Source organism: Microplitis demolitor, chromosome 4 (genome assembly GCF_026212275.2).
Source record: "Microplitis demolitor isolate Queensland-Clemson2020A chromosome 4, iyMicDemo2.1a, whole genome shotgun sequence".
Lineage (NCBI taxonomy): Eukaryota > Metazoa > Arthropoda > Insecta > Hymenoptera > Braconidae > Microplitis > Microplitis demolitor.
Window position 1 is genome coordinate 18,028,091 of NC_068548.1, and position 26,715 is coordinate 18,054,805.

Genomic DNA, 26,715 nt, shown 5'->3' on the forward strand with positions numbered 1-26,715 from the left:
AACAACTTCCCTCTAATCAGGGCAGGAATTTAAACTTTCGGTGCAGGTATGGTGAAAACTTGATCTTCAAGTCAAAACAATCACTTACATAAATAAAATTCATGATTTAAAATTACTAATAAACAAATGACAAGAATCAGAGCTGAACTCAAGAGTGAACTGGCTTTCAGCGGGCAGCAATATTATTTGTTTCATCCCAAGGGACAACACAATTTGTTTCTGCCCTCTGGCTGGAAATTCATATTTTACGCATTCGCTAATATTTATTCACGGCATTGGGCTAAAATTAACTTGTTTCTACTAGCTATAGTACAGACACTGAAATTTGAAATTTCGATGTTGATATTGTGAAAAAGAATTTCTAACAGTAAAAAAATAATTTTTTTTTTATTATAATAATAAAGTCTTTTAAATTTGTTGACTAGTTTTTTTTAAATCACGATAACAAGTTTTCAAGAAAAAAAAATAGTTGTTTACCTGGATAAGGAACCTGTCCATATGTAAAAAGTTCCATAAGCAATATTCCATAAGACCAAACGTCACTTTTAATGCTGAATCTGCCGTAAACAATAGCTTCTGGCGCAGTCCACTTAACAGGGAATCTACTACCTTGCTTTGGGCAATACTCGTCATCTTCAATAATCCTTGCAAGGCCAAAATCACATATTTTAGCTTTATTTTTTTCACCAATAAGAACATTCCGAGCAGCAAGATCCCGATGTATAAGTTGTTTGCTTTCTAAATGTTCCATACCCGAAGCGACTTGAGCTGCTATATAAATGAGGTCCTCAAATTGCATATATTTACCGTCACCAGTTCTCAGAAAGTCTAAAAGACTTCCATTACACATGTACTCTTGAACAATATAAATAGGTTCTTCTTTGGAGCATACGGCATACAGTGCGACTAAATGTCTGTGCCTAAATTGTTTCATTATTGCTGCTTCCTGGAGGAATGCTTCTGTTGACATTGTACCGGGTCTCAACGTTTTTACGGCAACTTCAATCTTGTTGCGCCACTTGCCATAATAAACCTCACCGAAATTACCATGTCCGAGCTTACGTATCAGCTGTATCTCACTACGATTAATCTCCCATTTGTCACGTAACTCTGGTCCAAGGTCCCACATGTCGGGCTGTGGTTTTGGACATGGTTTCGACAGTACGTGACATAGGCCAAGTGCATTTTCTGTAATTTTATTTACATATTATAAATTATATAAGATCCAAGCTGTGTAATTTTTAAATCAATGGCTCCACAAAAAATTACAATCCATAAAAAAAATTATGATGATTTGCAGAAAATTAATATTTATTTCAACTATTACTATCTAGATTGTAATTTTCACTTATCATAATAATTACAATACAGCTTCGTTAAATTTTCGCTTGGAAAAAGTCAATATTTACTTATTCATATAAAAATAGTTCAATGTTACAAAAAGTAGAAATTGTTTCCAGAATTATTAAAAGTTAGTACATTAATCGCAATTTTTGTTTCGTAGTTGATAAATATTACATCTCCAATGTAATTCTACGTAAGTTACTGTACATTGTAGAATGTCGGTGAGACAAATTGCTACTCCGGGAGATAAAATTACTATTTGAGATTGTAAAAATTACTCGCCAGAATACATCTTTCACAAAGTGCGTTAACTAATATTTACTAAGTACCAGCGTAAAAATTATTGGTACATTATAATTTTTATTTGTCGCTAGTAAATTTTATTTTGAATGTAGTAATTTTTATAATCAATAGAAATTATTATTCTAAATAATATGTTGTAATTTTTTACTTTGAGTTTTGTACCAGTTATGATTTTTTTTAACGTTTCAAGATTACTTCTCGGATTGTAATTTTTTTTTTTCAAATTTATTAAAAATCCTTTAGTTATTTTTCTCCGTGCAAAAATATAAATTATTATTATATATTTGTTGAGTACTATCACGTCTCTGTAGGATTTAATAAAAACGATACTTAATTTCCTGAAACTAATTTTCAAAACCGGACAATGTTAACGAGCGGTAGATTTAAAATCCAAACGTAAAAAATGTAATTGATACAGAAATTAAAAGATTTATCTTAAAATCTAGTCAATAAATTAAATTAAAATCTGAATCAGCTTTTTTTCAGTTACTGCGATAAAAAATAGTGTATGAAAAATTTTCCAAACTAGTGACTTCAAATTAATTTTATTGCTGGATGATAAATTATTAATTTTTCACGATTTTTCAAGTAGTTTGAAAAATGTTTGCGCCTGATACATGTTATTTTCATTCTAAGTAATTGATTTTATGCTGATTCCGTAATCTTTTTGTTGATAATGTTAGACTTGTTCTCGTTTTTTTTTTCGTTTACTTACACGAGATGCTTTATTCTACATAGGCAATGAGATAGAATACAAATGTTTTATAAATCTTATTTAATCAATTAAGTTAGTGACAAATACTTGAAAATAAGGGTAAAAGAACATGTGTGACCCGATGAGGATTACCAACATAATTTGTGATCGAATAGGATTACCTGTGTAACTAACATGTCCCACAAAAAAAAATTCATCATTTATTTTTTATAAAGTTAAATTTTAATTGCAAAGCAGAGAATATAAAAAAATCTAATCATCAGTATTAAATAAATGAAAAAAATTATTATTAATTACAAATAAAAAATATTTAAATGAAATACTTACTGCTGTAGGCCATTACAAGAGCCGGTAGTGTGGGGAAGGTTTGATTAGTGGCAATAAAGAAGCCACCATTGTCCAAAGGTTTAATCTTATAATGTTTGACATGATGACCCCGTCCTTCTTCCCAGTCTTTAACACTGAGACTGTATCCGCGTGGATTATGTTCACTTGGTCTTACTAAAAAGGTTCCCCTTGGATTTTCATCCACCAAGAGTAATTTACCAGCCTCTTTTCTCGACACATTCTCAAAAAACCAGCTGCAATATCAACAATACTTAGTATACTTAAAAAAAAAAAGTTTTAAAATCGATATAAAAATGAGAGTGGATGAAAAAAGCTATGAACTTACTCTTCACTCTCGACTGAACGTTCAACTGCTACAAAGTTCCAAGGTATAAGTCCCTCCTGAAGGGTTCTCAAATGTAATACTCGCCACCAGTCGGGTTCAGAGTCGTCTAGAACTTCCATCTGATCGCCTTTTACAAAACTCACGTCTGTACTCTCTCTTGCAGTGTAGTTATAAAGTGCTACCACTATTTTATTCGTTCTCTGTGAATGAGCTACTCGAAAACAAACGAAAAAAAAAGAAAAAAAAATTAAAATTTTTTGCTCTACTTCTGGCAATTAAGTTCAAAAAGTTGTGTAACAAGAAACAAACATTTTCACTTGTAGAATTTTATTATTTTTTCTCAAAAAAATATTTAACGTGACTTTATTTAATGTTTTTGTAGTAAAAAAAAAAAAAAAAACTGTTTTTATGTTTTAAATAAAATTAAAATTCATAGCAATAAATTTAATTTAAATCATCGATTTTCTTATATTAGAATTTTAATTATATCAGACTTATCTCTATTAAGGTCAAAGGGAACTAGAATTTCCTCTATTTGCGTAGTATTAAAACGTAATATTTTTTTTTATATTACATCTATTTTTACTTTATCATTTTATTTTTTTTTTTAAATTATGAACCCTTGTTAATAAAAAATTAATTACTGATAAATTAAATTTCAAGGATAAACTACTCGAAAAATATTAAAAGAGTCATGATTAAATATTTTATAAATCTACAAAAAAAAAAAAACACTTTACTTATTAAAAATGAAAATACTCGTTACCGTACTCAGCTGATGATAATCTAAAAAAGAACTAATTACTAACATGACACTAATAAATGAAATTATAATAATAGCGTTAAAAATCGGCTGTTAAAAAATATTAAATGTAAATACATTTATAAATTAGTTAATAAGTTTGTCGTTCTTACCAAATAAGACATAAATGAATTAGTAATTAAATAAAAATAAATAATAAAATAAAAAAAAAAAAAAACATAAACATAAAATACACACATGCAGGTAAAACGACAGGCGAACTTGTTTTACGAGGTTGATGTGGAATCTGTGTCTTACAAGGTGTCTGCCTAGGCCGGATAATATCAGCGCGAGCTTGAACTCCTCTTTGATTAGGATCTGCTGTGTATCTATCCAAAGAACCTCCATTACTATGTTTTGAAGTTAATGCAGCTTCAGTTTTCTTATACACTAAAAAAATAAAGCCAATAATAATAATTTTTTATTTGTTTATAGTTTCAAAATATATATGTTAGTTAAGACATTTATATTTTTTTTTATCGGTACTCATAATTTGAGAATAATTAAGGCATATCTGATCTAATTCGATAAAAATTATTTATTGGTAATGAGTATGAATGTAATTGACAAGTGGGAATATTTTTTATTTTAGAATAAATAAATAAAATTTTAGTAGAGTCAAAATTAAAAAATGCGTATTTAGATCAATGAAAAGTCGGTACACGCATTTTTATAAATTTCATTATTGTTATTCGCTTATTTTATTTATTTAAAATTCATAAAATGTCTCATGTCTGCTACATTCATACTCATTATTGGTAACAGACCAAACCTACAATAAGGTAAAAGACTTAGTACCCGATCACTCCATCTATTTGTATAGATATATTTAGGAAAATTTAGTAAATATATTTATACAAATATATGAGTGATCGGATATTGAGTCTTTTAATTTATTTAGTATTTTTTTTTTTTTTGCAATTTTTACTTAGATCCCAATAATGAAAAAACGAAGCAGTTAGAATCAAAAAGGTTGTTAGAAAAAAAAGTCTTAGTAAAAACCAATCGTTAGGATCTTCAAGCTATTAACATGAATACTGACAAGATAAAAAAGTCAAAACATTAAATGTATACATAAGTATAGAACTAATAAGTTTCACTATATTTATTATTGGCGTACTTCATTAATACTTTATTAATATTCTATAAAATGTCCTTATTTCTGAAATTTATTCTAGTAAAAGTGAAAAATTTATTTATATTTTATTATAGAGTAAATTATATAAAAACATGGATTTAAAATAAAAAATAAAAAACTGTTCATTCAATAAATATAAAAAAAAACAATGAACATTAACAAATAGTGAAATAAAGTTTCATTTAACGACAATGATTGATTATTGATTAAACTGATTCATACAATTTTATTTTAAATTAAATAAATATTTCCAAAGATTTTACATTACTACACGGAGAGAAATTTATGGTAACAATTACAATATATTATGGGAATAGTTACCATAATATATAGGGTTTATTCCCATATGTACTTGGGGACCGTTGCAATATGGTTATAGGATTGGTTCCTATTTGCTTATGGGAACTATTCCTATGAGTATGGTACTCATTACCAAAATTCTTTCACATGTGATATGGGATCATATTTCCTAAACGTACGAGGAACGACTACCATAAAATACTCTCCGTGTACAGTTAGAGAATTTTTTAATTATTTGACTGGATTACCTGGAAAAGTCAAAGAATTTAAATCTTAAAAATCTGTGGCTACCATGTATACACAAAAAATATTGATTTGTAAAACTAAGTAAAAATTGTAAAATACACGCAGATTATTTTTGAGAAAAAATTACCTATAAAGTTTTGTACTGTAAAAACATCTAGCTATGGTAACTACTCTAGTTGTGAAATCTGATTCACTTCAATAGGATTTGATCGGAAATTTTCGATTGAATCCTATTGGAGTGAATCTGATATTTCCGAAAAATATATTATTTTCCGATTGAAACCTATTGAATCCTATTCAAAATTTTTAATCGGAATGAATCGATTCCAAACGGAAAATAATATTTATATTTCTTTATTATTTTTCGATTGGAACCGATTAAGTCCCATTCAAAATTTTTATCAGAATGAATCTGTTCCAATTGGAAAATAATAATGAAATAAAAATATTATTTTCCGATTGAAACTGATTAAACTCAATTGAATCCCAATCGGAATTCTTAACCATTTTGACTATGTTGTTAGTAGAAATTGCACTTCATTTGCATGCTATCGAGTAGTACATTTTACAATGTGCATGGGAGAAATTTAAATATTTACCACATGTCCTCACAGTATCAAACTTTTTGGGTAATTTTTACTAAAAATTTCTCTGCGTGTATAAAATACTAAATATCGTAGATTTGGTCTGATGATGCTGATGCACCAGCGAAATATTACCAACAAATAATTTTTCTTGAATTAGATTCGATATGCCTTCATTATTCTTAAATAATAATAATCACAATAAAAAATATACCAAAATTTATTTCTCAAAATAAAGTTGAATTTGTTGTAATTGAAATTGTACATAAAATCTATATTAGATTACAAATGTAATTGAAATTGAAATACTAGTTGTTACAAAGAAAATAAAAGCAAAGAAGAAAACAAAGTAAGATTAAATCACTAACCAATTGGCTGAGGCTCTTGCCTCTTGCTGCAACACTTGCCCATCTTTCCGTTCTTATCTTAACTTCTTTCGTCTCGTTCACTTATTTCTTCTCTCAGTCTCACCTTGCTCTTATTATTATTTTTCTTCTCCAATCTCCACCTCGATCACCAGCACCACCACTACTACCTTTCTTCAACCTTAACTACAACTCCCTTTATCCTTTAACGTTTCCCGTTGGATCGATTTCAATTTCCACGTTCTATCTGTCCAGTTGAGAATTATCACCGTGATGTGGACGAGACTCCATCGCGGTTGATAAGTTTTTTTTTTCCACAAACTACTGATGAAAAAAAATCGTTATCCACGTTCTTATAGTATCACTGCTGCCTTATTATCTCTTCCATTGCTTCGAAACTGTCCTCGTATTCTTCTGTAAAAAAAAAAATAAAATTTTTAATTAAATTAACTAACAAACATTAACTCATTAAAGCATGAACAATAAATAATCATTTTAAAATTATACAACATGTTAAAAATATTATTTTAAAGATTTAATTTATTGCTATACATAAATAAAATACGAGATAATAGACATTATAGTGAATGAAGAGGAAAAAAAAGCCATAACTCGCGTTTAACTTTAGTTTTTTCAGCTCATTTATTGTTATTGTTATTATTATTCCAGTTTATTTTATACTGACGTTCTTTCATTTCATTCAATCCCCTTGTATATTAAACTAGGGAAACTAGTCATGTCTCGTGAGATTTAAAAAAATCTATTTATTAAAAAATAAAAATATGATAATTTATTTTTTTATTCTATCCCCTTTTAACTTATAAATAGAGAAAGAAGAGAGTCTCCAGTCATGTTTTTAGTCGGGAACTGAATTGGATCGATGGTCCAGCAACAAATATTTGTTTCTCACAAAGAAAAACCGACATCCTCACTGCAGGCACGTGCGTTCTTCCATGTAAATCCTTTATTTTTATCGCTTTTTTTTATTATCATCATTTACGCTTCGAGGACATCAGATATGACATAGGATAGTCAATATATATACATGTATATATAGTGTGTGTGAGAATGTATGTTATGTAGTTGTCCATCCAATGGCTCTTCATTATTTTCAACCCGTATATATCTTCATCGTAAACGCCGAGTCTTTTTACGTCTTCCTGTTTTACAACAACACCGGAAGCAGATGAAGAAAAAAATCCTATAATTTCTTCTCAGAAAAAAAAATTTATTTTTAAAATGTTAATCTTCTGGTGTTTAAGATTTTTTTAAAACTTGTTTTAAAAAAGGTTTGATTAATCCAGCATGCAAATTACTGATATCAATAATTTTCCACTACAACTAAAATAGCAAATTGAAGGTTAAAATATTTTATATACAGAATTATATCTATTATTATCCTCTTGATAAACTAACATGTCTCAAGCAAAAGATTTACTTTTTATTCATTCCATTCTTCAACCCATAGCTCGTGGAAAGTGAATGAAATCTTTAGTGTATATCAGGGAGGAAGGAACAAATAGTAGGAAAATAGAAAAGAAAAAATAAATAAAGAGTAAAAAAAAAACAACGTTCTGAGGGTGCTGACTTTTTCAGGCGAATTTGTTATACGGCGTCTATACTCTGGCAAAGCCATTGACTCTCCAGGCAAGTTTACGAGCCGATTCTGCATCTAGTGTAGCCAAGAAAGTTTTTGTATTTATTTCATTCACCCTCGCTCTAAAATACGCATTTGTTATACACCAGTATCAGAAAGAGAAAAGTTTTTATTAACGTGATTGCCAGAGTATTTTATCTCTACATATCTATAAAAATAAATTATTTATTTATTTACATCTAAATAAACATTATATACTTATGATATTAATATAAAATAAGAATATTGATATTTTTTTATTCTCTGGTCACAACACGTTAAGAGAGATGGACATGCCCATGTATTTTAAACCGATCGATACTAATAATGGCTTGACTACAACTACCACATATAGATATGAGTATATATATATATACATATATAATAATACAAGATACGCGGAGAGCGTGCGTTATTGTATGTTACGGTATACAGTACAGAGCTACATACTGTACAGAATACTCAATATACCAATGGCACAGTGAACAGTGAGTAGGAAAATGAAAATAGTGTAGTTTGGTTGTGAATGTCTATAGGGGAAATAAAATGTTTCGATTGCCTGGGTATGCTTGAATCAAGGGGTGCACGAGTGTGTTGATTTAGGAGCAAAATGACGTGGGAAAAAAAAGTATATATGATGAGAAAATCATTGAACTACAAATGATGAGTTGATGGATTTAATAGGATTTAAAATTTTTAACAAATAATAAATAGGGCAGAGCGTTTTCGGTCGCTTAGTGCCAGTTTTGGACACTTGAAAAATTTTAATTAAATAATTTGGAAAAGACGCAATAAATTAATCAATTTTTAAAATGTGTTCGAGGATACTTTTATTACACTATTAGAGTGGAAATTATATTTAATACCTTTTCGTTAATTACAATAACGTATTGAATGTCCAAAAATGGAGCAGTGGCGACAAATGGTACTTCTACACGGAAAAAAAATAGATGGTGGCTACAGGACACAGACTTGTGGGAGGAACGAGACAAAATCCGGTTGAAGCAACAGGATTTTCATGCTACAGCAACAGGACAAATCCTGTGGGAGAAACGGGACAAAATTCTGTGAAAACAATAGGATAAGGAACAAGTTTCATATACCAATTTTTTTTTGTTAATATAATTAAATTTCAACATTCAAAAAAAAATTCAGTTTGGAAAAAGATTCAAATTTTGAAAGAAAATTCAAATTCTGAATGAAAATTTAAATTTTGAAAAAACTTCCAGTTTGGAAAAAGAATTCCAATTAAAAAATTCCAAGTAAATTTTGAAATGGCATTTAAAAATTGACGCCAATGAAAGTCTAGTCCACGATTACGATGTTAACATCGTAAATTTCAGTAGGATTTTCTCTCCGTGTATAGTGAAATTTCAAAATTGGAAAAAAAATTCAGTTAGGAAATAAATTCCAATTTTAAAATTTGAATTTTTTTCGAATTCGAATTTTCTTTTAGATTTTGAATTTTCTTTCAAAATTTGAATTTTTTTTTAAATTTTTAAATTTTATTATACTGATAAAAAAAAATTGGTACATGAAACTTGTTCCTTATTTTATTGATTCCACAAGAAAAATTGCTGCAACCAAATTTTGTCTTGTTGCCCCCACAAGGCTGCGTCCTGTTGCAGCACCTATTTTTTCTTCCGTGTACCCTAAATATGACTTAATCTTTATGCAATTAAATTTTTATTGTAGAATTGAAAGTATTATTATTTTTACTGTCTTGGTGTTAGTTTGAGTCTAAGTCTATGCATTCAAAATATATATATAATTAAATTATGTGTAGCAAAGCGTTAAAAGGGTCTAGGAACTAAGTCTGTAAGCTGGTGAACTATCATGCACTAGCTATTAAGCGTATCTGCTGATAAGATCTTTGATATTTTCATTAATATATACATAAGCGAGGGAGAGCTTGAAAACAGTTATATCAGAGGCGAGTTGCAAATTACATTTCCTCAAACTCCCCTTGACAATGTTATGCTTGGCAGCATAGTAACCAGAGTGTGGACTATAGAGGAACAGAGATGTAGGAAGCGTTGGGTGAAATGAAGAGGTAGTAGGGCTGTGTAGCCAAGGAGGATCAAGAAAAGAGGGGTGGGATCTTCATCTTGGTTGATAGCAACCGAGCCCCAATTTTCTTGACACAAGGGGCTGTATCTCTGATTCAGGTTGAGGGATCTCTTGTATTGCTTTCTAGCGCATACCAGTTTAATGCTGCTGTATATATGTATGTATGTATATTGTACAGCAGCTTTGAGATGGTATAGCAACTGTATGATGCTAGAGTTATATGAATATCTCTTTCTCGTTGACGGAATTTAACATCCAGAATGTGCTTTGGCTCCAAGTAACTGCATCATCTCGACGCTTCGAGGCCGTTGGGTTGTAAAGATAGACTTCCCTCCTGGCATGATATGACCTAAGGGAGGTTGCTTGACTCTGCTTGCATGTCTATTCCAAAATAGAGTCGTTGCTTTTAAAGCCAACATATATTTATACGATTTGTAGTGTTGGAGACAAGTGAGGCTTAGTTAATGAGCCTCGTCATTGAATTTACTTTATCATGTAGTGTGAATCTTCCATTTGAACTTATTACAGCTATTATTATTACCATTATTATGTTTTTCTTATAAATCAAGATCTTAACGATGGCAATGATGATGCAGTGTTGATACTCGTTAAAGTCTAAACTTTAAAAGCATAAAAGTCAAAGTGACATGAAGGCAATCTTGATATACTCAATTGTATGAATAATAACATCTTTTTTCAGTATTTATATAGAATTGAGAGTAAGCTTGTATTTTATTTAGAGAACTCGAGAAAACTGAGTCATGTACTCTCACTCTTCCTCTGCACTGTGAGCAAGAGATGACTCAATGGGTCTGTGGGTCGGCAAGATGTAAAGACGGATGATTTAGGTTTTGTATTATATTATATTATACTTATATTATTATAGGATGTATATTTGTAACTTATGGTATCGGCTGTTAAACAGCTGACATAAAATATCTACCTTTCTCAAGGGTCATATCCCTTCGTATTATTACTATTCCACAGATCATCATGCCATTAGGGCATATACATTACATAAAGTATTAAATGAAATTTAACGGTCCTTATTTACGTATATAAATATGATAAATGTACCTATAAGTTAAGTTTTTATATAAATAATAAAATTATTAGTAACGGGTTCTTAAATTTTTTTTCCAGGTCAAATGAGTTATTAATTCGATTCGTCAGCAGCACAGGGTAAAATAAGGTCGACGAGATGCTGTTGGTGGTAGTGCTGGTTGGATGATGATGGAAGATGGAGGTACTGCTAAAAAGGCTTGACGATCTTAATAGTCAAGGTGGTAATTGAAACTGACGAATTTAATACTGATGGGTAAAATGGCTGTTAGCTTCTTGTCGTATAAAATTCATCGAATACTTCACCCTCAGTATCGATTTTTACGGCCGTGGGTAAGGGATGTTGAGACGACGAAGGGCGCATAATGTCAAAAGAGGTTCCTGATGTCGTCCCATCTTATACATATAATAAATATATATATACACAAGGGAATATTTGGTTAGATGAGATACCTTGGTTGATGTGTTCCTTCGACAAATAATTGAATTGTTGAATTATTAATCGTCTACCGATCAATTTTATCTATCAATTTTGGTTTATAAATATATCAATACATATTATATTTCGGAACTTATCACTCAAGAACTAACCAACACATCATACAGGTTACTGCAGTTACACTGGTGTGATTAAGTACTTTAATTTATTATAGTTTAATATATAAATAGACATGACTGCTGATAGACCAATACAAGCACTCTAACAATAAAAAATAAACCCCGGGTCAAAGATAAAACTTGATTCAAACTCGCTTCACCTTATTTTCTTTTACAGTTATCATTTTGCCAACGATTTTCCGGTAAGATCTCGACTTTCTCGACTTTATTAAAATTTTTGTCTTCTTTCAGAACTTTGTTCATCTTAGTTTGAACTTATTCGCCTTCACTTCGAGCAAGACAGTCATCGACCTTACTTTTGACTTGCTGAATCAACTAGAAAAACAATTATTTATTCACGATACTTTAGATTCGCTCAATCAAGTCAAGAGCAAGCAGTATTTATTAATATCAAATTTGTTCTTCACGTTTACTTTAGTTTTGACTTTTTCGTCTTATAATTTAATTCAAATAAGTCTAAACCAAGTCAATTTCGACGATTTTGACTCTTTCGCCTAAAGGGGTGCCACTAGTGTGAAATTTAAAAAAAATTAATTTTTTTTGCATATTTCGATAGTCCACACCTTCAAAAATGACATATTACAATTTCAAGTGCATATCTCGAATAGTTTTTTTGAGTTACAGCCATCTGCAGAAGAGCCACTTATCGATTCTTGAAAATACATTTTTCAAAATTGCTGTAGTTATAACTTGACAAATCATCCGATCGATTTGATTCTTATTGCAGTTTCTTTTATATGTGTTTCTACGTAGTATGAACCTCCAGTTTTTCGATCGAGTCAAAAATGGAATTTTTCAGGCCAAAAATCATCAATTTTCGCGGAAAATTTGAAATTTCTTTTAAAAGCTCCGCCATTTTGTTAAATTTCAAATTTTTTCTTAGCTCGAGGGTCATGGTACGGGAAATACCTTCTAGTTTAATAAACTTTTTTGTTTTTTTTTCGTGAAGATCGCTATGACTGCAGTACGGGGACTTTTTTTGGAGTGTTGAGAGATTGTGAATAACTCCCAGAATTTAAAATTTTTTAGTTCAAAAATTTTATCTTGTATCCGTTATATATCCATAAATTTATCCTTAAAACATTAGAACATTCCATGCAGTAGTTTTCTTTAAAAAAATTGCCAAGAATAATCTTTTTTTTAGGCGGTCACACTAGTGAACCCCCTTAAAATTTAAGTTAAATGTCTAAACCAGGTCAATTTCGACTTGATTTAGACTTTTTCGTCTTAAATCGCGTCTAAGTAACCCCAGCTAAGTCTAAACCAAGGCGAAAACTCAATGTATTTCATATCTCCGTAAAAAAAAAGTCAAGTTTGTCTTTTAAAAATCGACCCTCAATTTCGACTTGGTAAACCAAGTCTAAATCAAGTTTTATTTTTGACCCGGGACGTTATATTAATGTTTTAAAATTACGTAATCGTTGGTCACGACTTTTGTTGTATCTTCCAGGTACTTTCTCATTTCTTATATATGCCTCATTTTCTTCTTTATTCTTTCTTATCCATAACTATTATATCTCTTGAGTCTCTTTTACTGAAATTATTACAGTACGTCGCATCCTCACTGTACTACTCACACTTATACTTAAAAACTTGATAAGAATAAAAATTTAACTCTTAGCGGTTATCCCGTAGAAGAATAGACATCGTTAAGACTGTATGCCAATGGGTTTGAATTACGCTCAAAGCGACACTTAACCCTCCAACTAACAGCACGAGCCAATCTTCCGTCACGCTCTGTCGACCTGCAATGAGAGACGAGGTGTGACTAAAAGAAAATAAAGATAAGACTTGCTGGAATATTATTTAAATCACTTTATTTTTTTTCTTATACTCATTTTTTATATTTTTACTAATAACCCGTGGTTATAATAAATTTTTCAATTTTTTTTGTTGCACTGTAAAAAAATAGCGGAGTGAACCTGGATTAAATCCAGAGTTAATGCGGAACGGATGACTGTTAATTTATTTGATCCCCTTGGAGTAAAATTTACTCCGAAGGTGAGTTTATTTTAATATCGAAACTCCGGTTTGAGGTGAAATTCACTCCGAAAGAGAGTTTATTTTAATATTAAAACTCCGAATCGAAGTGAATGCGGATTTAAATAAATTCTAGATTACGTCGCTGGAAAAAAAACTCCCGATTTATTCTATATGCGGAGTGATTTTTTTCTAGAACTTCGGAACTTAGAGTGAAGAATTGAATTTGAATTTTGAAAAAATCCGTACACGGAGAAAAATGCAGGTCAAAAATAAATAATAATTACAATCACAATGAAAAATTTACTATCTCAAATAAAAAATTACAATCCATAAAAAAAATTACGATGATTTGTAGAAACTTAGTTTTTTATTTGAATTATTACTATCTAGATAGTAATTTTCACTTATCGTAATAATTACGATATAGCTTCATTAAATTTTCTCTTGAAAAAAATAAATATTTACTTGTTTATATAAAAATAGTTCAATGTTACAAAAAGTAGAAATTGTTTTCAGAATTATTAAAAGTTAGTACATTAATCGCAATTTTTTTTTCGTAGTTGATAAATATTACATCTCCAATGTAATTCTACGTAGGTTACTGTACATTGTAGAATGTCGGTGAGACAAATTGCTACTCCGGGAGATAAAATTACTATTTGAGATTGTAAAAATTACTCGCCAGAATACATCTTTCACAAAGTGCGTTAACTAATATTTACTAAGTACAAGCGTAAAAATTATTGGTTCATTATAATTTTTATTTGTCGCTAGTAAATTTTATTTTGAATGTAGTGATTTTTATAATCAACAGAAATTATTATTCTAAATAATATGTTGTAATTTTTACTTTGAGTTTTGTACCAGTTATGATTTTTTTAACGTATCAAGATTACTTCTCGGATTGTAATTTTTTTTTTTTTTCAAATTTATTAAAAATCACTTCATTTTTTTCTCCGTGTAATCACTCCGAATTTTTTACAGTGTATTGTTAGATTTTTTTTATTATGATGATTAAGTAGGAACAGCATCTACGTTATTTGCATTATAAATGCTTAATTTTGTGGACACAAGTTTTAATTTAAAGAAAAGAAAAAAAAACGGTAGTGTCATCCTGTCTATTGTCGTGACACTTTAGTTGATTACACCGGAGTATGGTAGACTTTAAAACTTTTTTTAAAAGTCCGGATGGTGTGCTGCTGTCAAGGCTAGTAAGGTGATCCTGTAGATAAATTCCTTAGCCATAGTCTTCAAACGTAATTACAATTCAAGGGATCAGTTGTGGTGTTCTTTTTTTATCTGTAGTCTTTTATTCTCGTCTTCTGATCGTTGTAGAAGCTGACGGTTGTTGATTGCCTTCATATATATATCGTGTTATTAACTATCAGTATGCATAACTTGTAGCTGTCTTCCTTTGAGACGATCATAGACTTAATTTAAGTATTTCTAATATTGTTGTTAATTATTTCGTCGTTTACTATGAGAACGATGATTACGATAAATTTGTACTGATAAGTTTATACTAAAGACAAATTTATCAAGATTACTTTTTATGAAGATTTAGTTTCATTTTAGTTTAACGGGCGTTTATATAAAAAAATAATTTGCAATTAATATTTATAATGTTACATTTTTTTGTTTAAAAATAATTGGATTTTTCTGTATGAATATAGATAGGAATCGATTGTTCAGATTTTAAATTTAATCTGGCACTGAAAGTTTTATAATTAGTTAAGTATTGTTATATTTTTTTTTTTAATTGACACTTGATATAATGCTGATAATTGCACGTCCGTACGATATTAATTTACGCTATATATAAATTTATAAATATATACACATACAGCATAATTAAATAACATATAATTTGAAGAATGTAGAAAGCTTTATCGATTTTTTCTTACAATACAGCTATTATGAAAAAATAAAAGTTTATTTTAATTATGTTTAAATTTTATTAATGATATTGTTTATTATTCATAATGAATCCAATTAAAAAGGTATAATAACAATAAATTTCAGAGAAGCGAGTTTTTATTTTCATTATTATTAATAATAATAATAATAATAATAATAATAATAATAATATTATTATTACCGCTGCTTGTTATAAATTTTAACATATTGCTGTTTATTTATATTGATTTATTACAATATTAAAATATAATATGTAAATATAATGTATTCTCTAGCTTATTCAACTGGATAACATTTTTTTTTATCATGAATGAAAATAATAATAATTTGAAAACAGCCTGAGCCTGCGGGCCAGCCCTAAAACTTTCCGCTATTTCCGAGCTTGAAGAGCTACACTACAATACCAATGCTACACCTTCCATTGTGAAAATTCAAGTAATAAACAATAACAAAAAAAAATAATCAAGTAAATCGTTTTTTTTTAATATTCTATACCACCAATTTTTTTTGAAATAATGAGCTGATTTTGACGTTTAAGGTGATATTCGACGCAGTTTTTTACCTACTAACGTTAAAAAAAACTGTCATCAATTTGTTGAACGATTTGGATTTTATTAGGAAAAAACACTTTTTCGAAATTCTTTCGACAGCGATTTTTTTTAACTAATGAACCGATTTTGATGGTTGAGGTGGCATTTGACACGTTTTATAAAATTTTAGAGCTGATTTGATTTTGTAATCAATCCATTGAATACATTACAAGTTATCCGAAAAAAACATTTTTGAAAAAATTCATTTTTGGAATATCTCCGAATTGACTGCACCGGTTATGTTCAATTTGTCACAAATTGTTGCAATGAATAAGCCACTTAAAAGCCAAATCGGCTCATTCGTTCAAAAGTTACACTCGGACATCATCTTGAAAATAGTCGGAATAACTTCCTAGGACCTCAAAACGTCGAGATCTATTGAAAACTCGGTTATTTTCAAAAATTGAATGGAAACCAATAACTTCCATTCATTTTGAAAATTTTTAATTTTCTTAGCGGGAAGTTAATAATAATAGTAATATGTGACAATAGTACACCGAAAAAAATAATTTTTTTTTGCACGAAAAATGTGTACTTGCCTTAAAAAATATTATGCATTTTGAATCGAAAACAAAAATTTTTTGGAGCAAGAAAAAATTTCTGGTCTTAAGAAAATTTTTGTTTTCAATTTATAATGCAAAATATTTCTTGCGCTAAGAAATACTTTTTTCTGTGAAGTTGTGTTCCTGTAAATTTGCTTAATATTTTGAAAGCTATTATTTGTATGTACACACTGAAAAAAATAATCGCTAGCTGCTAGCGATAATTTTCTTTAGCAGGTAGCGATCAAAAATCGCTTGCTGGAAGCGATTTTTTCGCAAGCTGCTACAGATTTTTTTCCTTTTAGGAGACGGGAAGGCAAATTGGGCACCCCAAAATTTTTAACATGAAGTTTGGGGGGAGGGGGGTAAATGGGCTGCCTAGACTTTGAAAACCTACGAATATTTGTTAGCCAAACGGGTTCATAAAATTTCTTTGACAGAAATGATTAAAGAATAATGATAAAGAGCAAACTAGGTCATGAGTTAAACAGCATTACTAACTATGATTTTTTTCAAAAACAATTTATTCTATGTAAACGAAAATAATTAAAATATAAGTAATCAAGTAACGAAACTATTAGTTGTTACAACGAGTGATTAAAAACTTTGAATTAAGTTATTTTAAGGTCCAACTCTTCACTATCGACTCTTTTTTACACCAAATACATAACATAAAGTTTCAAAAAATAAAACAAGCAAGAAATATTCATTGAGTTTTATTGGGGATCCGTTTTACCCAACTTTTTAGGATTTAAAATTTTGAAAGACCCAGCAAATTAACGCCAAAAACTCAGTAGAAGGAAAAAAAAAGTAAAACAAGCTGAAAAACTCACATTACAAAAATTTTTTGAGGGAGCTTATTTTCGCTCAATGTCCCATTTTGCCCCCCCCCCCAAACACTTCATATTAATAATTTTGGGTGGCTCATTTTGCCCCCAAATATTTCGAGACATCCAAAATTTTAGGGGGGTCCATTTTACCCTCCCTTTCTCTTCAAGGAAAAAATCTGTAGCAGCTAGCAGCTAGCGAATATTTTTTTCAGTGCACTTACTATTATTAGTAATTGTTGAAAACTAAAGCAGAAGAAAGTTATTTCACTGAATGAAATTTGCTATTTAAACTTTTAAATATTTTATATATATTGTTATCTTTAGTGCTGTTGGCGAAAGTTTAAATTTAAAAAAAATAAAAATAAACAGTAATGTCATCCTGTCTATTGTTCTGACACTTGAGTTGATTACACCGGAATATCGTAGGCTTTAAAACTTTATTTTACAAAAAAACAAATGGCAAAAGATTCACTTCCAGTTTCATGACCTGTAATTTTGTAATAATAGAGCCTATATTTATCTTTCGAACGTTCCCTAAATTGCATAAATAAATATATTAGAATTCAGTTCAATGGTTCGTATATTTCATATGAATACACGGAAAAAATTAATTATAAACTTTTTATATCAAATACAATATTTCCTCTACGATACCGGTCCACTTCCTACATCTGCTGATACAAATTTCATATTACTTTTTTCCGTGTTCATGACTAAGACACTTGAAAATGTCGTAGATTGAAAGTGATATCGAACGAGTACTTATGAGAAACCTAATATGGTGGTGACATCTATTGAAAAGTATAGCTGAATATCCTTTCAAAATTTTTTAAAAAATTTATTTATGAAATTTGTTTTCTCCAGGTAAATTATAATTTTTAATTTCAATTAATTATTAAATTAACAAAATAAAATAAGTATACTTTTCTTTCAAATTTAGTACAATAATCAAAATATTGTAAGTTGAGAGGGATTTGTACTTTTATCTCTACACAGAAAAAAAGGATTTAGAGGCGCAAAAAAATTTTTATTTTCCCCAAGAAATTTTTACTTGCTTTAAGAAATTTTTCGCATTATGATTGAAAACGAAAATTTTGTAGTCCTGAGAAAATTTTTGTTTTCATTTCATGATGAAAAATTTTTTTTGCACCAAAAAATCCTTTTTTTTCTGTGTATCACACTCAAGTCGATGATGGGTATTGACCTTATTGCATTTGCGCAGTGAATGGAAAATTTGTCCACGTTTTTTTCTTAAACAAATGAAAATTTTTAAATTCTGAAAAATGAAAATGCAGATTACTACACAGAAAAAAAGAATTTCTTGACATAAAAAATTTTTTCTTCTAAGAAAATTTTTACATGGCCCAAAAAATTTTGTATTATAAAGTGAAAACAAAAATTTTCTTGGGGTGAGAAAAAATTTTTTTGGAACAAGAAAAAAATTTTTTAGGCGTGAAAAAAATTCTTGAGCTAAGAAAATTTTTTGTCTTCAATTCATAATACAAAATTTTTCGTACCCCATGAAATTATTTTTTTCTGTGTAGATTATAGTCGTACATCGAGCCTCGTTCTTAATTTGCGTTTAGCGGTTTTGTTTAAGAGAAAAACTTGGACAAAAATTATGATAGGCCTTTTTGAATTCCAATATTTAAACTATTTGTACACAGAAAAAAATGATTTACAATAATTGTAGTTCAACTTCTAATTATTTACTTTATGTTCAATAACTAATGTCGTTTCAATCAGTAAAATTATAATTTTAATGTTTAAACTGCTATAATTAACAGTTAACCGTTGAAATATACTGCTTGAATATTTAAAACTACTACTTAAACCTTAAAAAACTACAAGAGACGTCAAAAAAATGCATCTGTTATTAATTTCTTACGTTCTACTCCATAATATTTACTAATATCCGGTCTAGGTACGCTGTTGATGAGAATCTGAGTATTATTTACTAATATTTTTTTTCCATGTATTGATTTTAATTGAAATACTTCATTACTTTATTAACTTATTGAAATATAATAAAAAACAAAATCTGAGTACATATTATATATATGTATATGTGTATTTCCGGAGCCAAGGGAGATCGACAAGTGATCGATAAGGCACTGACGATAAGCAAGACCCTCTAGGGTGCTGGGTATTATTTTCCCTCTTGCAATAGACACGACGGCGCCACACGCGGGGGACGATATGTTTTTTTTTTCTTTTTTTTCCAACCTTTTATACAGTTTAAACAGCAAAAACGTTGTAGAAGAGGTGAGATAGACATACGTACGTATAGATATAAAAAAAAGATAGTACATCTCGCCACTAGCGGGTTTCATTCAGCCGTAATAATTTACAAGCTGCTATAGTTGTTCCGGTCAGCGAACCGGTAAAGCTTTGACGACACTGAATTTAAAGTGAACCCAGTAAATGGTTAAAAAGAGAAAAGGGGCTGTGTATATCAGGTGAAAATTAATACTCAAGAAGTAAATAATGGAAAGTTTGTGATACTTTTTATTGTATTTTGATAAATAGTAAATGAGAACTAGGAAATTATGGGATTAAATAACCGTTGAAGCGTATGTAGAATTTTTTTTCTATGTGAGTAAGCTCAAATATTCAATTAATATTACAAATTATATATTTATAGAAAAAGAAAATTTATTTGAAATTATTTTACTGGGGCTTACTCGCTTTATTATTAATTTAATTATTATTATAGAAGTTACAGGAGTTCAAGTTTTTATTTTCCATCAGAAATGGAGCACTCGCGGGCGTTCTGATGTAAAAGGGCAGTAACCTTTTTTTCCACGAGTTATGATTATAGCCCTAGAGCTAAACATCGCAAACCATTTATACAGATCTACATATATATATAAAAAAATACATAATAAACTTTTTGCAAAGTTCTCTGTCAAGACTAGCTCGATATCTTGAAAATGTTATTAGGTTGTACTGAGTACTTGTAGTCAAGAGTAATTTTCTTCGCTGATTTTTACTCGCTCCCGTTTTTTATACTCAACAGGACTTAATCTACTGTCCTACTTATTTTTTCTTTTATTTTTTTAAAATGACAAGAAAAAATATATATAGAACTCGAGCAAAATAGTTCTATCATCATTGTCCTAGGTTTCAATCGAAGCTAACGTTAATTAAAAGATGTAATTTTTTTTTTTTCGCTGGAGAACAAACAAAAATAAATAAAAATAATCAGACGGAGACAATTGTTTGTCTGTATATAACAAAGCCATTACCTTGTCCCAGTTTCATTGTTCCGTAATATACATATATATATTATATATATTATATATATATATATTTGTTACCAGAGAATTAAAAATAGTCCACACTTTTGGTGACATTCTCCTGATTAAGAATTGTATCAAAGAAACCTCTCTTCTCTAGTATATCCGTTTTATCGACGTCAAGTGGCCAGCGAACAGAAGAGGTCGAAGGGCACAGAAGTGGGCGAATGATACTTTTATACACTCTCTATCTTCCTTCATCATTTTCTTATATTATTCTTTTTACTACAAACTTCAACACACTACATACATGTATAGATATACATATACATATATATATCCATCACTCCATACCACTTGTCAATACGATGGTAGAGCTTTAAAAAATTTTTAAAAGCTCCACTCATCTCATCAGAATGACGTCTCTACTTGTATGAGTGATTTTATAAGTGAGCAAGTTATTGAAACTCACATGTTCCACATACATCTACACATATATAGTTAAGTTGTACACATACATAAAATTATAACCACTCGTCTCGCCTACTCCACATTAAGATAACTTAATTTTAAACTCACTCTTTTAGTACTTGATGATATAAAAAATATTTATTTATCTTATTAATTTTGATATGTGTATTATGTGTGTTGATAAAAATAAAAATATATGGATGTAAATATAAATATAAATATAAATATGGTTATTAGAAATACGTGTATTATTTATCATTTGTAGAATGATCAATTGAATATAAATGGAGATAAGGGAAAAAATGATAGTGACTGTTGTGTCGCGATAATGTCATTGAGATTGACAAAGCTCAATGATGATAGCGGAGCCGCGGACTTGACACGCTAATGGGGTATTAACGACGTGAACTTTATTTCCGGACTGGTTGTTGTGCGCGGCAACGGCAACTACTTCTGTTCTGTACTCAGTACGTGCTAGTTTCGATCGATGAAAAGAGCACGAGTTGAGTAGTATATATCTACATATATACTCATATGTATATATAATAACACAACCAAGTAGTCTCTCTAACTCTCTCTTCAGGTACCCGAGATGTTGAATAGACCGTACCGCGGTTAGCCGACTCTCACTCAACTTGAGAGAGAAGAAAAATAATAAAAATATTTTAAATCCCCACAGGTGAGAAAAATAATTCAAGTCGTCAAATACTTAATATTTTTATTTTACTCCTCTTTTAATGCCTTATATTGAAACTCTTGATCCTCTTTGGAATGTTTCACGGTTTGCTTTTTTTTCTTTATTTATATATTTTAGTATTCAGCTCATTTTATAATTTAACTTTAATGAAAATTAGACATTCTATTTATAACTCTTGGACTCCTGGATTTTATTGATTTTTTTTTTTTTAATCAATAGATAAGTAAATAAATGAAATAATATATTTTGATCACGTATTTTTTAGGATAGTGTATTGGGCATTAACAAATAAAAGTTACACAAGAGTGTCCGTTGAGGCGGTAAAAGTTTTTTTGACCATCCGAAAAGTTTACTCTTCTGTGTGATAGTCGCTGGATAAAACGAAAGAGGTAGAATAAGAAAGATATAACTTAAAAAGAGATGAAAGAAGAATAAAAAAAATAAAAAACAAGTATTAAAGCATAAAAGAACAGAGTGAAAATGGTATAAGAAAGACTTATAAAGAAAATGGGCAAAGGACAAACCTTTTGAAACAAAAGTACATTTAAAACTTTTTTTTTTCACATTTTAAAAATGCATATATTTACATCATAATTATTATTTTACAAGTCTGTGTACTTTATTGCCCAATAAAAATTAATTTCAAACAAAACGCCTCAGTTATGTTAAATTCAACAAGTACCGGAACAAATTGCTCAAGATTTCTTTGACCAATTATTTTAAAATTATCTCCTTCACTTATTTAAATATTATGTGTGTGCTATTAAACATGTAGCAAGTTAAAATAAAACAAAACTTTAAAAAATACAAATAGGGGAGGGAGGGGCAAAATGGGGTACATAAGAAAATACTGATTTTGAGGATCCAAATATGCTAAATATTTTTTTTTTATGATATCCAAAATAAATAGAAAAAAATTTCAGTTGCCATTAAAAAAAAAAAATTTTATTTTTGGGGACAAGATGGGGTACTCCCATAAAAAGGTGAAAACAAAAATTTCTGCGTATTAAATAAATTTAATTGAATTAAATTTTTTTTTTGTAAGTAGGGGAGGCCGGGGTGCTAAAGCCCCCTGGGACACAGCGGCCCTCCTAAAAAATGTTGGTAAAAATTTTTTTTTTCATTTTCGGTCAAATCAAGTTATCTCTGATGTTTTAAAGATATTTTAGGCTGATCTTGCGATATCTGGGGCATAACGGACAACCTAAAAAAAAATTTGCTGCAGAAAAAAATTTTTTATATTTCTAAACTAATATGAATTTGAAAAATTTATTGATTAAAGCTCTTTTTAAAATAAAAAAATAATAATTTCAATAAAACTGGTTATATCAGCTAAATAAAATTTGTTTTCAATAAATATGAAGTCTATGAGATTATAAAGGTACAGAAATAGTATATTTGTGCTTAAAATATTTTTTTTCAATAGAAAAGAAAACAACGATGTTTTTTAAGCTTTTTTTTTAGGTGGGCCTTCGTGCCCCAGAAAAAAACATTTTTTTTTTTTTGAGTTTTGGTAAAACCTTAATGGATTTGCTAAAGACAGGACCAAATTAAGTTGGCCTATAGGTTAAAAGCCAAAAATAATAATTACCGGCTTAAGGGGGCCGTCGTGCCCCGGTCTCCACTAATTAACATAAAGAAAAATAACATTCTACACAATTATTGGAAGCAAAGGAAGAAAAAAATGTTTTTAATAATTTTTATCATAAAACGAAAGTTATAAATATTTTTTCGACTGACACCCGATTTTTGAAAAAGTTTGTCAAAAAATATTCAAAATAATGCTCAATTATATTTACAAAGTGATTTTGAAATTTTTAAAAATATTTAAAAAATAAAATTTTTTTTTTTTTTTATAAAATTTTTTTGGTAGCCCGTTTTGCCCACTCTACCCTATATTAAGCACGTAACAAGTTAAAATAAAACAAAACTTTAAAAAGTACAAATATATATCATTAAAGCTATAATTCTACTCTCGTTTAGGAGCGAAATGTCATCTTTTCCTAGCATTTAATAGAACATATATAAAAATTTATATATATAAAGAGGGAGAATATTTATTTTTAAATAACCACAGCTGTCTTCCTCACTAGTTAAACTTTCCTCAAGATAATTCACATAACAAGTTTATTTAACGTCATTCCATTTGAACTAGAACACTCAACATCGTAATCCCATTTTATAAAAATTAAACAGAGCTTTGTTCGACTGTACGTATACATGTAGGATAATACTATTTATTATACATTTTAAGCCTTCAATCTGAGTGTAACTTTTAATTATGTACACTTTTGAAAGTATAACATAGAATTACAAAGATGAGAAAAAAACGTTTACAACTGCACACTAATAAAAAATATATATATAATACTAAAAACGCATGTATAGAAAAAGATGAGGCCAGCACGTGGCAACCAGATGCGTACGTTCCTGATTACCCACAGCAAAGGCCAGAACTGCGATCAATACACACATATTTTTTTTTCTTATATATATACATGCAGCGAAACTAATGCATATACTTGTCAATAAATATATAGAAAACCCCAAAAAAATGAAACAACTCTCCCTAGGTCCATATGATAACCATCCATTGGTCACTATATTGTTTGTTTTTATTTTTATTTTTTTTTTTTTTGAATTTACACCGACATGTCATCATTCAATAGCAAGTTCCAAGGTCCAGACGGTTACGCCAAATGTTTAAGTATAAATAAAAGTAAATGTTAAGGTAAAATGTTAAGTGTGCGAAACATGTGGTTTTAAGTTGCTACTTCCTATGAATGTGTAAATGTAAATGTATATGTATATGTGTATATAGATGTAGATAAACCACGAGATAAAAAGAAAGAATGAAAAGAAAAAGGTGAAAGTGAGCGAGAAGAGAATGGGGCACGTGCACGAATTCTGATCAGTATAAACTATAGATACTTTCTGAGTACTGTGCAACGTGTGCGGCTGCATAATATAATGGTTCACGGACACACGCACGGGAAATTATGCAAAGACGCGGTTGAATAGACCGACGGAATTGGAAAGAGCTAAATATGTATGTCTGTATGTACGTATGAATGCATGTGTGCAAACAGGGTTGAGGTGTATGAGGTAAAGAGAAAGGGGACTAACCAGGAGGCAGCAGAACAGTTTAAAACTAAGAGAAAGACCAGCTGTGACTCTCCGTCTCTTGTTGATTCTCTTTAAATGTTATCATGATCATTGTTGTCCGTGGAAGAAAATTACGAGGGATAATAATCAATAAAATTACCTACACACCAGCTGCTATTAAATACAGAGCTCTATTATAATATGTGAATTTATTTGGCAATAGATTGGGAAATTTATTACAAAACTACTACACGCTGTGTAGTACCATACGGTTCACGTTATTTAACCGTCAGAAAGAAAATAAATTAATTGATTGAACATTTTTCATGAATATTTGTACCAGAGTTTAAATTATTTTCGGTGAATAAGGTAAAAGCCCCTATACCCGCTCAGTACCATTAGTCGCTCACTTTGACTGTTTAAGGCTTTTTTTTATATTTTCTATAAAAAAAAATTACAACTAAAAATATCATTATTGATAAATAATTATTTGTGAATCTAAATATATTAAAATATCATGTATCAAATTATTTTATAATAGATTATAAATTTAAATTAATCGACTGTTTTAAAAATCGCGCTCAGTCAGGCATTTTTTACTTTAACGTTCATTCGTTAGATTAAATTTAGGTTACGTCAAAATTTTTAAGAATTGTTATAACTATATCTTATTAAATATATTTTTAAAATTCATGAAATTTTATATTATGAAAAAATAAAGTAATAGAATTTTCAAATTATTTTCCAAATTAATAAATTGATCATATTTTGATTCATATTGTCTTTGAGCGACTATAGGGCCATGTGTTAATTGAGTAATGGTACATCACAACTTTTAGTGAGCGACTATGGGTACACTCAAGGATGTTATTTAAAAAATTAATAATAATTAATTATCAACATTATTCTTCAAACTCAAATTTTATTCTAATACTTAAAACTATAAAAAATAACTTTGAAAAAAAAATATGGTTTTTCATTTTATTTATTAATTTATTTTGAATGATTTAATCTCACACCAATGAAAAGTGAGCGGGTATAGGGGCTTTTACCTTACACTGTAAAAAATCATCGGGGTAAGTCCAAACAGTGTAGGTGTTAAAATCGGCAGTGTTAAATTTCAACACCGAAAGCGTTAATATTCATTACCAATGTTAACATATTTAACTTTGTGAATATTTTTACTTACTCGATGACTACAATTAATCAGTGTTTTTATTAACTAATTAAATTATTGGTGATTGAAATGGTAGAAGTAAAATTGTGTAATTTTTAAGTAAATTACGTATAACATAAATAAGTACTTAGCAAAGTTGAAATTCCCTCCTGATAATATTCATTAAATTTTTTTATTTTTTTATATTTGATGAAATTTTTTTTCTGATTTCTATACGTGGACTTTTTACGAATAATATCATATATAATTGGTATTTAACAATAATATAATAATATATTACTGTATCTCATAGTTCAATCAATTTAATA

At 29.2% G+C, this 26,715-nt stretch overlaps 1 protein-coding gene across 2 annotated transcripts in view; it reads right to left on the reverse strand.

Moving 5' to 3' along the window:
* Positions 1-26,715, reverse strand: part of LOC103579737 (tyrosine-protein kinase Src64B) — a 35,213-nt gene that overhangs the window by 3,807 nt on the left and 4,691 nt on the right. Inside the window, exons 2-6 of one of the 2 annotated variants that reach the window (XM_014443744.2) lie at positions 6,474-6,884; positions 4,096-4,227; positions 3,036-3,246; positions 2,690-2,943; positions 478-1,188 (exon numbers count right to left, since the gene is read on the reverse strand). In XM_014443744.2, coding sequence (XP_014299230.1) covers positions 478-1,188; positions 2,690-2,943; positions 3,036-3,246; positions 4,096-4,227; positions 6,474-6,516 — 1,351 coding nt within the window. In that variant the 5' untranslated portion in view covers positions 6,517-6,884. Of the gene's footprint in view, positions 1-477; positions 1,189-2,689; positions 2,944-3,035; positions 3,247-4,035; positions 4,228-6,473; positions 6,885-26,715 lie in introns of both variants that reach the window. The other variant, XM_008561241.3, reaches the window with a different exon arrangement.